Raw genomic sequence first — 12,923 nt, forward strand, 5'->3', positions numbered from 1 at the left:
TTGCACGCCTCACTCTTAAATTGAGTTTAAAATATCCAATGAATTTAATTCCATTTCACAATTGTGTCCCACTTGATGTTGATTCTTCACAACATAAGGTTGGCTTGTGCTAAAACCTATTTTTAAAAGGATCTGACCCATGCGATAAGTACCATAAAAGTAAAGTAAAAAAAAAAAAAAAAAAAGTACCAAAGTTTTCTGTGTGAAGATATCCATAAACTTTGAAATCCATAGTGGAAAGCAGTTCCCCGCTTGTGTGGTCGCCCTTTAGAGAGTATTCTTATGCAGACCAACACAATGAAACTACATAAGATAAATGTTATCACACACTGCATACAGTATAGTGGTGAAGTTATACATTACCACAGTCTTTCTGTGCCACGAAATATGAATAAGAAGCAACCGTTGTACCTGGATGTCCCTTTCCAGATCACCTGCCCGTTACATATCTCACACTTATGGAAAGTACATATTATGTAACCCTTATCTGCTAGAATTACAGTATAGAACCTGCTGCAGAGACACTGGGGAAATGCCCAGGATCAGACACACGTGTAACACACACCAGACGTCCTCCCAAGACAGACGATTATTCTTTTCACATCAGCCATACATTATAGTAATACCTGATCCTAAAATGAACCCATATCAAAACAAATGGTGCCTAACACCTTGCCGCTAATGGATGTACTTTTACTGCGTCCCACGGCCGAACGTGGGTGTTAACCTTTTACATAGCACTGGCAAAGCCTTAAGCGACATGTATGCCGCTGTATCGGACGAAAGGTTAGAGTTCGGCCTAAAAAAAAAAAAATAAATAAAAAAATATAAACAAATTCAAATTCTGTCATGTCATGAAATAGCGAGAAATTTAGATTTTTATGCAAAAGATTCGATTTTTAAAGATCTATTAAAACACAATAAAACTTATATAAACTTGGTATCTACGTGATCCTTTTGACCCAAAGAGGCGTCACTTAAAACAAACAGTTAAAGGGAACCGGTCATCAGAAATTGGCCTAATAAACCACTACCAGTATGTTGTCATGCAGCTTCTAGATGGTGTTTCATGGCCTGGTGTGGTGGCATTATCCAGAAAAATCTACTTTGAAGTGAGATGTAAATTGGTTTTATGAGGTCAAGGAGGCAGAGAGATTAACACTGAAGTCAAGCTTCGCTGCCCCAGAACGCCCCCTTTACTGCAATTCATGGTCCTGTGTCCAGCAACATCACTGATCCGATCCCCTGAAGTCCGGTGAGTGATGGGAGGAGGAATTCAGAGGCAGGGAGAGCTTGACTTCAGTGTTAAACTCTCCGGCTCCCTGACTTTATGCATCTTACTTACATCTGACTTCAAAGTTGATTTTCTGGATGATGCCACCACACTGGGCAATGAAAGAAACATCATACTGCTGGTGGTAAGCTGTAAAAAAAAAAAAAAAAAAAAAAAAGAAGGAGGGCCCACAGTTATATTGTGTTTTTTTTGTCAATTTCTCCACACTTGGAAAGTTTTCCAGCTTCCCAGTACATGAATATTGACACTAGTATGTACAATTTGTTATATAGAAAACAAGTTCCCATACAGCTGTGTACATGGAAAAATAAAAAAGTTATGGATTTTTAGGGAAGCAAAAACTGGAAACAAAAAAGGTCAACAGCAGCAAGGGGTTAGTCTGTCTGTCAGGATATTCCCAATGACATGTGAATCAGTAAATATTAATTAAATGCACCCTTGCTTTGGGCTGAATTCACACACACCAATTATATTGCCATTTTAAATGCCAGTTTTCTGTCTACAGGAAATTACTGAAATTCCACATTGTGGTATTTTTTTTTCTTTTGTATTTTTCTAAAAACGGATCAGTTTCCGACTATGGAGTTTCCTTTCCCATGGGCTTTTCTACAGGACATAAACATTCCAACCCAAAAATATTTTCTTTAAATTCTCCAAAATCACAGCTTTTCTAACGGTGTTTAAATACTAGTTACTTTTTCATGACGCCCCGGTAAGATATGTTGAAGAGATAGAGATATATATATATATGAGATTTTGAAATGTGCAAGACAATTTTTTAATTTTTTTTTTAAATAAATATATTCTTTATAATGCAGACGTTCTCTGGAAGAGCAAGACATCACACAAACATACTATACAGCACAACTGTGGCCCTTAAAGAGGTCGTTTCAACTACGTAAAGCGTAACCTATATCATGCTGTGGTTTCTTCCTAGTCTGGAATCCAGCCTGGTATCTATCAGCCCTGCTTATAAAAACATCTCCAGCTCACTCCCCACCTTTAAAAATCTATAACTTTTTTATTTTTCCATGTAAAGAGCTGTGTGAGGGCTTGTTTTCTGCGTAACAAATTTTCTTGTGGGCTTGGCTTTTACTATTTTAACTGTGCGCCCCAAAATGACTCCTTTATTCTTCTGCGTTGATAGAATCAGGAAAATACTAAATTTGTATGGGTTTTATGTTTTCATACATTTACAAAAATTAAAACCTCCTGTACAAAGACATTTCTTCCTTTTGCCATCTATTGCAGCTAATAAACCTTTTCATACTTCAGTGTACGGAGCGGTGTGGGGTGTCATTTTTTGCGATTTTTTAATGACTTTTTCAAAGCTACAATTTTGAGGACTGTACGGCCTTTTTGATACCTTTTTATAGTTTTTTTTTTTATATCTTGCCTAATGGCAAAAAATGGCATTTCCGGACTTTGGAAGCCAGTTTCCATTTTGGGATTAAACGCCAGGAATATTTTGGGACGCGCAATACCCAACAAGTTTAGGATTTTTACTGTTTATTAATAACAGTTTTAGGGAAAGGGGGTGTTTTTAGGTTTTATTTAACTTAAAAAAAACCTTAACCCTAGGTTGTTTGATTGCTCCTACCATATACTGCCCTACTACAGTATATGGGGATGCTGCACATCTATTACAATGTGCAAATTGCTTAAAATCAGACAGCCTTGAGTGTTTGTATGACCAGAGGCTGTCACAGGAACAGATTGCCACTCCCCGATTACGTACCGGGCAGCAAAACTTCCCAGCCAATATGACGGCGCCCATGCGCCACCAACTTTTTAATACCGCCCGCAGCTTTGACGACGGCGAACAAAGGGTTAACACCCACGATTGGTGCCATCACCGATCTCGGGTGTTACGGTGGGTGTTTGCGGCAATATGCAGCAAATACTCACCGTGTATGGAGAAGGCTCAGCCAGTGAACCCTCTCCAAACACAGTCAGACCACGTGTGACGTACTAACACATCAAACATTGTTAAGGGGTTAGAGTGGGGGGGGGGGCACTTCCTGGTTGTTACATCAGCTAAGGGAACTGAGACAAGAGCAGCTCCCATCACTTCCCATAATGCTGAGCTTTCCTCTCTAGCAAAACCAGTTGCAGCTCACAGATTATTACACACACACATATAGAATTATGCACTGTTACATAGATAGACCTGTAAACTAATACATCCTTATGACTACTCTACACAATACCTGCTATGATGGATGTGTCAGCCATGCGATCACGCTCTCCTCATCCCAGGAAAGTGATAGTGGTAGATGGGGAGTACAGAGAATGGAGGAGACATAGCACACAAATAAATAGCCTTAATCTTGGGCATCAGATTGCTGTGCTGATCCTACCCCCTTTTCTGACCAGATTATAACCTTTTCAAAGCCTAAAGAAATGTTAGGGAAGGCTTATGGATGGTAGTAGATTGCTTATTAAACTGCAGTGGGAGGATATGGACTGAATGGGGGAACAAAGAGAAGAGTGTAGTCAGAACAGATGTGAAAGAGTTGCTGCTGCTTCCAGAAATTACTTAGCAGAGACCATAACTAGCTCTGTGCATAGCCCCACCCCTTACCCGTATTTTTCATCAATTGCAGCTATTAAACAAAAAAAAAAAAAAACTTTACAGTTGATTTTTAAAATTTGACAGCAAGCTGCTGGGATCTCCCCCAATCACGAGAACCAGAGCCCCAGCAATCCCAAGAATGGGCGTGCCTTTCTCACTAATGGGTGGAGGTGGAGAAGCAGAATGAGCATGAGTTCTCCATCACGAGAATGGAACATCTGTTCCCCGGATTGTTGGGAGTTTCAGCATGTGGACCCTCACCGATCAGATTGTTATTACCTATCCTGTGGATATTTTATAACTTGGGACATTTTAATAAGGATCCATATAAATTGTGTGCTGCTGTAAATTGCCCAAGAACATAAAACAGTACAATGAGCAGTACTTCCTATGTGCAGATTTTAGAGCGAAAATTCAAATACACGAAATGCAGAATAATAAACCGCATTCATACCTCTGACCAGTCAGACAAAAAATGTAAGTTCTATATTTACAATAATTAGTGATAAATAAGTTAATTTTCACAAAATGTAGAATCCTTACCTGTTCTACATCAGTATTTCGTGGTACAAAATAAATTATGTTCTTTGTTATCTGCTGGGAAAGTTGAAAAATTTCAAAGGTAAAAGAAAGTTAAGGAAATCAGTCAAATATACAGTACAGGTGAGATTTACATATTAAGCTGTATAAACAGGGAAGGCGGTTTCCTATAGAAACCGAATCTGGAAAAAAAAAAAAAAAGGGGGGGGGGGGGTCCCTTTTAAGATGTTGTCACCTGACTCACTCCCATGGGGTAGGGGTAGGGCAGGGCCGCCATCAGGGTGGGTTGAGTGTGACTGTTCATGGGGCCCGGAGAAGAAGGGGCCCCAAGTCCCAGAACACCCCCTCCCCCCAGACTTCCTAGTGACGACCTTGGGGTAATGGGTCACGTCTGCAATTCAGCTTTATTGTTAATCCAACATTTTTAAAATCTAACTTGCATACAAATTCAACTTAAGTACAACCCTACAGAACTTATCTTACGTAACCCGGTGACTGCCTGCAGATTTTTAGTTTTTGATCTGATGTGAATTTTGCGAGATATTTCCCCGTCCGCACCTTTTTGTTACACCCTTTATGTGACAGAATGGTGTGTTCTCTCAGGGAGTCTCAGTGGCACAAGAATGTTTTTGTTCTCTGGATGTATACAAGAATTCTGCAAAATATCCAAATGCAGATCTTAAAATGTGAGAAAAGCGCTGGACTGTATAACATAAGGCACATTAATAATAACGGGTTACACAGTGTGTCGGAAACTAAAAATACCCCCGAAGTGTTAAGCAGTAACTATTTTCTGATGTTGTACTAATGTGTGAATGGTCACCACAGAACATTTCCATGCATGTGACCTTTCATTACATTTAGCGTTTCTTGACAATAAAGTTCACAATCAGAGACTTTTACATCGAAGGTCAAAGGAAAAACAACTCCTAGGCCTCCTATCAGGTCGCCGGATTATTTAGTCAGCAAGTATCTACACAAAAATTCTGAATGTAAATAATTTTTTTTTACATGCAGATCTCCCTATTTAACACAATTAGATTAACCCTTGAACTCAGGTACTACCTATCCAAACAAAGGTAGTACCTCTGTAGGTTAGAAAGTCGGGAAAATGCACCCCTTAGGCCTCAAGCACACAATGTATATATGAGGCCAGTGAACTAGCGCTCACAGCCCCCACAGACCTCTATTATGCAGGGCCGCGGTGCGGTGAGATTGCAGTGAATGTGCTGGGAGGGCACTAGGAATGGACATCGGCCCATGTCAGCCGGGCTGCAACAATGGTCGTATGCAGATTAAAAATAGAGTTTACAAATACAGATGGACCCCTCAGCCCACTGTGCCCTCTGGTGAAGCTCTCTGGATGCGTCCAAGTTGAAAGGTGTCTGTAATGAAGCTTTACTGATAATCCTTGTTCCCATTACAGGAAAAAAAATAAATAAAAAAAATAAAAATTGAAAATCCATTTGTCACTGGGACAGATTTTTTTTTTCTGGAGCCATTACAAAATATACAGTTGCCACTTGGGACTGCCTGTAAGCAATAAGCCTGAGGCATCACCTGAGCTAAAATCTAACAAGACAGCCCCCCCCCAGACTATAAGGGGGGTGTCTGTCTTGTTAGATTTTAGCTCAGCAGTTGTGTTGACAATTAGCCAGTTTAGGGTAGAATGAGCAATGTATATGGAAAGCAGTGAGCCAGTCAATCTTCCATAGGTAGTCTAGAATAATTTTAGTCAGTTCTGTAATAACCCCCCAGACGTAGAGGGGGGCCGGGTTCGAAGTGAAATGGAGGTTCTTCCATACCCCTAGACACTTTGCTGAATTTCAGTTTCACACAGATGAAAGTCTATTCAGTGTGAAATAGACTAGTTAGTGTCAGTACACATTGTTAGGTTATACTAGCGATTAATATTCAGTTGCCAATCTCTGGTATACAAGTGAATTTGATCACCATTTGGAATAATGAAATATAAATCCCTCTCACTCAATATAAGAAAAGGTGCCTAGTGAGAATAACCGGGACACAGGATTGGCACTGATAATCAGTACGGAAGAGTTGACAAAATATATGGCTCGGCTTCCGTTACTACGTCAAACAGATTGGACATAGTCAACTATGGTTTGATAATTTTAAAAGAAACATTGTTGGATGAACGTATATTCAAGAGCTATAATAAAGGTTATATTTTGGTGACCAATGGGTTCACATGTCCCAATTGGACAACTCTCCTGCACTAGGTGCCATCATAACATCTCATATTGCTTAGCCAGATTGTGAAGGATATCCATCAGGGGACATCATGGTCTTGATATCGAAGGTCTCTGCACTGACATAGTCAGGGCCTCCCCATGGAGGGCTGAGAAAAACCACATCTGCCTTCAAATCACGAGCGATGCCCATGAAATCAGCGCGGATCAACTCAATGCGATCCGCTACTCCATACACCATGGCGTTGTTATACGCCAGCTCCAGCTTCACAGGATCAATGTCCACCGCGATGACTGCAAAAAGAGGGATAGAAGCAAAAGATAAAACAGACATTACTTTTACTGCATTATACATAGATAAGAACAAATTACCGCTCACTAAACTACCCAGATACGAGGCCGAGGGGAGTATTTTTAGTGACAAAATTTAGGAAGGAAGTAAGAGTATGCAAGGGGTTTAGGTTACTCATTTAACAAAAGTCACTGTTTAATGAGCTTAAAAAGTCTCCTGCCCATTCTAGTAAGTACTGAAAAGGCAACATTGCCGCTTTATTTCTTATAAATACCCAGAAGGAATAACCGAGGGACAACAGTATAACCTTCCAAGTGAATTGACAACTAGAGTAACATCTATTCACCTATGTTCACACTTTCTGGTCACTCTGCCCTCACACTTATCTGTTTAGATACACACACACATATATATTTTACTGTATGACCCACGCCTGCACCATTTGTGCTGTACTAATACTGTACATACTGAAAACATACTAAAAAGATACATGTCCTCGGCTACAAAGGCAAAATGTGCTTGCACCAGGAGTCTGGGAATCATCTCCAGCAAATGTAAAATCATATTAATAATAAAGTAATGGTTGAGCAGACATACAGCTGACTAAGGGACCCCAGTCCTGGAGACATCAGGCTCTATTCATACTACACTGCTTTTCTACATCCATTGTTTGGATTCTTTTGAATGAAAAATAGCACTAGCAAGTCACTCCATCTGCTTTCTAGTGTACTGGGACAATATAGATTGCGAAGTGTTTCAATTAAAAAAAAAAAAAAAAACTTAAAAAGAGGCAAGATTCTTAAATATACTGAGGATAACAAAATAACACAATCTACAGCATTTCACAGATATAATTCCAACCTGTCTCTTATGTTGTTTACAATTTTTGTTTGCCCCTGGACCTGACCGCAAAACTTCTGACTATGGTCAGATTCTTCTCATGAATAGCTTCTCTTGTCTGCACACTGCAGTGCTCTCTGCCTCTTGCTCCTCCCCTGCACTACAAGACCAACTCAGTCAAAGGCACTTCCTGTCGGCAAGCAGCAGTGTGCAGGGCCTTGCTCTATGACAGGGGTAGGGAACCTATGGCTCGGGAGCCAGATATGGCTCTTTTGTTGGCTGCATCTGACTCTCAGGCAGATCTGTAATAAATAGTGATGGCTGCTGTGTGTCTGTTAGACTGATCACCGGACACCGTCAGCGATGTTACCGCTGCCTACGTCCTTTGTATGACCCAGGTGCTATTGCGGCCATCGTCTAAGCCTGAGTCAAAGAGAAGAGTGTGGGAGCAATGAGGAGCTGGCTGCAGGGAGAGCTGGTAAGTGAATATTCTTTATTTTTTTTGCTGTGACTACCTATCTACCGGGGAGCATGTGCTGTGGCTTCTTATCTACTGGGGGTATGTGGTGTGGCTACCAATCTACCGGAGAGCATGTGCTGTGGCTACTTATCTACTGGGGGTATGTGCTGTGGCTACCTATCTACCAGGGAGCACGTGCTGTGGCTATCTACTGTGGGCATGTGCTGTGACTACCTACCTACCGGAGAGCATGTGCTGTGGCTACTTATCTACTGGGGCTATGTGCTGTGGCTACCTATCTACCGGGGAGCATGTGCTGTGGCTATCTACTGTGGGGTATGTGCTGTGACTACCTATCTACCGGAGAGCATGTGCTGTGGCTACTTATCTACTGGGGGTATGTGCTGTGGCTACCTATCTACCGGGGAGCATGTGCTGTGGCTATCTACTGTGGGGTATGTGCTGTGGCTACCTATCTACCGGGGAGCATGTGCTGTGGCTATCTACTGTGGGGTATGTGCTGTGGCTACCTATCTACCGGGGAGCATGTGCTGTGGCTATCTACTGTGGGACATGTGCTGTGGCTACCTATCTACCGGGGAGCATGTGCTGTGGCTATCTACTGTGGGACATGTGCTGTGGCTACCTATCTACCGGGGAGCATGTGCTGTGGCTATCTACTGTGGGACATGTGCTGTGGCTACCTATCTACCGGGGAGCATGTGCTGTGGCTATCTACTGTGGGACATGTGCTGTGGCTACCTATCTACCGGGGAGCATGTGCTGTGGCTATCTACTGTGGGACATGTGCTGTGGCTACCTATCTACCGGGGAGCATGTGCTGTGGCTATCTACTGTGGGGTATGTGCTGTGGCTACCTATCTACCGGGGAGCATGTGCTGTGGCTATCTACTGTGGGGTATGTGCTGTGGCTACCTATCTACTTGGGGGCATGTGCTGTGGCTATCTACTGTGGGACATGTGCTGTGACTAACTATCTACTGGGGAGCATGTGCTGTGGCTGCCTATCTACTGGGAATATGTGCTGTGGCTGCCTATCTACTCGGGGTATGTGCTGGGGCTACCTATCTACTCGGGGTATGTGCTGGGACTACCTATCTACTGGGAGGCATGTGGTGAGTGTCAGGATTTGGAGTAATGCACCCCCTGGACCACCATGAATGATGATGTAAGCAGAAACCTGGGACCAATCAGCGGCGCTCTAAATCTGCAAGTGCCGGCGCGTGTAGAGGTGAGTGAGCTCGGAAAGAGGCGCCGCCACAGAGAGGGGCGCGGGTGTGCACCCGTAACACTGGGACCACCTATCTACTGGGGGGCATGTGCATATTGTACGGCTCTTACAGAATAACATTTTAAAATATGTGACGTTCATGGCTCTCTCAGCCAAAAACATTCCTGACCCCTGCTCTATGAAATACAGACAGATAAGGTCTTTATCTGGGAGGTAGTCATTTAGTAGAGCTGACTCTGTGTTTGTTATAGGTAAATTAGCAGAGCTGAGAGCGTCATAGTGTTTTATATCCAGCTCATGGATCTCATCTCTGATCGGTCTTATCTCTCTTTTTCTATGTGTCAGATGCTAGTAGGATGTTCAGAAGTTAAATAAAGGTGTATATAAACCCTGATCCATGATAATCTAAGCACACTGTCAGCACACAGCATCTCATAGCATAGAGGAATCATGAAGTGTCTGCTTAGACAGTCCCCACCTTACACTGACCATCACTAGGTTATAGGAGCAAAAACAGCAATAAAACTGAGTAAAATTTGAGAACTTCCTTTCATGGAAAAAACCTTTTAAAGGGAACTTGTCAGGCCAATATGAAAAAAATTCAAATTGTCTGCAGTTCTCCAGTTATCTAGTGAAGTTGGCAAACTGCACCCTCACTTATCTGCATATGTGATGTAAGAACAGTGCATATGAATTGATTGTAATACAACAAGAATAACATGCAGGTACCAGGATCAACGGAGAGGGAGCCAATTACTACCATGGGCCAAGATGATGTAGGACGCTTTGGAATATTAAACCATGGCATGGCATAGGGTATGAATTCTCCCTTAATGGTCAACTTTGAAAGAAGTCTCCCGCCTACACCAAGTGATAATAGTCTGCTGGTAGTAGGTTTTAGAAAAATGCACTGTGTTTGCCAATATACCTTTATTATTTTGGTCCACTATGCAGTTTATGAGATATTCCTAGTTTAATCTGTATGCTAATGAGGCAGTTGGTGCACCGGAGGTTGTCCTTATCACCCCTTAACAGAGCACTATGGACAGAGTTCATTCTCTCTTCTTACAGTGTCTCTCCGTGCCTCTCCCACTAGGCTAGAGGCTAGTGGTCCAGGCAGGAATACAATGCCGTGGGGGGAAATGCCGCGGGTGTAAACAAAAATCAGGTTGCACCTTGAATAGCACCAAGTTAGCACCTCTGAGGACGCATCCTAAGACGAAATAGGGATGCAGAAACGCATTAGGTGCGACGCAAATCAATACCACATATAGGTTATCGCCGATCATCAGTGCCGCCTATGTTATGCCTGGTCTAAAGCAACAAACAAATTGTGTTGCATGTTAGACTATCTGTGGCTCGCATACAGGGACAGTGTAAAACAATAAAACACTATCAAACACTGTACCTCTGTAGGACCATAATACTAGTCCAACTTGCTGGCCAACGCCTGAACAAAGTATATATTGAACAAGACTAGTCTTATATCATTTTAAATTAATTCTAATAAAGATTAATCCTATTTTAAACGTTCTAGTCAGGCAGAAAATGTGATAATTAATTCATTAGGACGAAACCTTGACAATATCAGTGTGTATTCATACTTTGGTCCAGGCAGGAATAGCAGTGCTCCAGGTGCTAGAGACATGACCTTGGTGCATCAACTACCTCATTAGCATAAGGATTAAAATGGGTAAAAAAACAGTATAATGGACAGAAATAATAAAGGCATTTCTGAAATCACAGTACATCTCTTTACAACACACTACTAGAAGATTAGAACGCTTAGGGAGAGGATAAAAATACATTTGCATAAAATCAATATTCATGGGAAAAAAAATTAGAAACAAAGCATACTGTTTCTTCCCCTTATTGCGCCAAGGCTTTTGTCAACTCTGACGTAAACTCACCCTGCATCCCTGCCAAGGCAAACTGAATGGCATTGCCACCGACACCACAAAAGGCATCCACTACCACAGCTCCGGGGATGCACTGCCTCACCCGCTGCGCAATGTGCTCTGCAATCTTCTCTGGGGTGACAGAAAACCAGCCTTCTGCAAAAGAGGAAACATGAACGCTCAGTACAGGGAAAAGTGTATGGTGGACTGGGTTATCAGTACATAAAAATATTGTGGTGTGGACCCAAACTTAAAGCGAACCTGTCAGCCGGAATGTCATTTTAAGCTGGTGACAGGTTTCAATAATGTATACTGTGTGGATTTTAAAATTGCCTTTGTCAGCATTCTGAATCATTTCAGTACTTTAGAAGGCCTCATGCACACAAACGTATGAAAAAAATATATACGAGTAGAATATGGCCCTATTATTAGAATGGGCAATATGGCCTCCATTTCAATGGCTGTATTGTTCACCGTACCGTGAGCGAGACAGAAAAAAAAAAAAATAATAATAATTAGGTCGTGTCCCATTTTCTCTTGTATTTCTGTTCCGTACCCCCCCAATGGGGGGTGTATAGTTTGCATATGGTTTGCAGTATATACGTGCAGTATCCAGGAAGACCAGAACCAGTGGGAGGCACATACTGTCAGCCAGCCAATAGTCAGCCATCCATCATTTGCCAGCCCAAGGTTTTTTACACGGACACGGTACCATACATGCTCAAACGAGTGAAAAAAGTCCTGTATTTTCAGCGGAATATATAGAACAGAAAAAAATACATTAGTGTGCATGAGGCCTAAAGCTGTATTTCACATTTCCTGTCTCCCGGTCAGCAGTGTGTGGCGAGTCCCGGGGAGGGAGGGGGGGTGTCAGAGGCAGCAAACGGTTGCCAGTTTTGTCTCTTTTGTTTCTTACCCACTTCCTGTCATGTGCATTGAGCAGGCAGTGGAGGGAGAGGGATGGTGTGGGGGGAGCAAAGAATTGAGTTACAGCTGCCCCTCCCCCCAGGACCCACCACATGCTGCTGACAGGAAGCCAGGTAATGTGAAATAAAGTTTTATAAACTACTGAAATGATTCAAAATTCCTAGAAAGGAAGGATTTCCCTATAAACTCTTAACTTAGCCTTGACTAATCTGCACCACTTTTTTATCAAATCCAATATGTACATTCACACCATAATTGTCATGTACTGTATAACTGAAAACACAGATGTCATAATTGTCAAATTCCTAGAATTACATGGAAAAACCTGATAATGTCAGGAGGAATATATAGTGCAAGGTTTCTGGAGATTTAGACGAGGTGTCACTTCTGCTTAGAATGATGATCTAATATGGATAACACTGAGGCCATTTCCCCTTTTTAGGAATTTGTACTTACAGGAACAGCATGAAGGAGGAAGTAATTATTATATCAGATAAAAGAGAAAACTATGCTAGGAAAGTGTCAGACCTGAAAAATTATAGGCCACGTTCACAGAAGTTTGAGGCTCTGTGGATTTGGTCAAAAATAACAGAGAAAAAGAAATGTACTGCCCTTGTAAGGTTTGGGGGGTGTTG

The 12,923-nt window shown here is 42.0% G+C and overlaps 1 protein-coding gene across 2 annotated transcripts in view; it reads right to left on the minus strand.

Annotated features, from left to right (window-relative positions):
- Window positions 1–12,923, minus strand: part of TGS1 (trimethylguanosine synthase 1) — a 46,947-nt gene that overhangs the window by 11,219 nt on the left and 22,805 nt on the right. For both annotated transcript variants that reach the window (XM_072151893.1, XM_072151892.1), the window contains exons 12-14: window positions 11,374–11,517; window positions 6,697–6,913; window positions 4,413–4,491 (exon numbers count right to left, since the gene is read on the minus strand). In XM_072151893.1, coding sequence (XP_072007994.1) covers window positions 4,413–4,491; window positions 6,697–6,913; window positions 11,374–11,517 — 440 coding nt within the window. The remainder of the gene's footprint in view (window positions 1–4,412; window positions 4,492–6,696; window positions 6,914–11,373; window positions 11,518–12,923) is intronic.

This window comes from Engystomops pustulosus, chromosome 5, assembly GCF_040894005.1.
Source record: "Engystomops pustulosus chromosome 5, aEngPut4.maternal, whole genome shotgun sequence".
In the NCBI taxonomy this organism is placed as follows: Eukaryota; Metazoa; Chordata; class Amphibia; order Anura; family Leptodactylidae; genus Engystomops; species Engystomops pustulosus.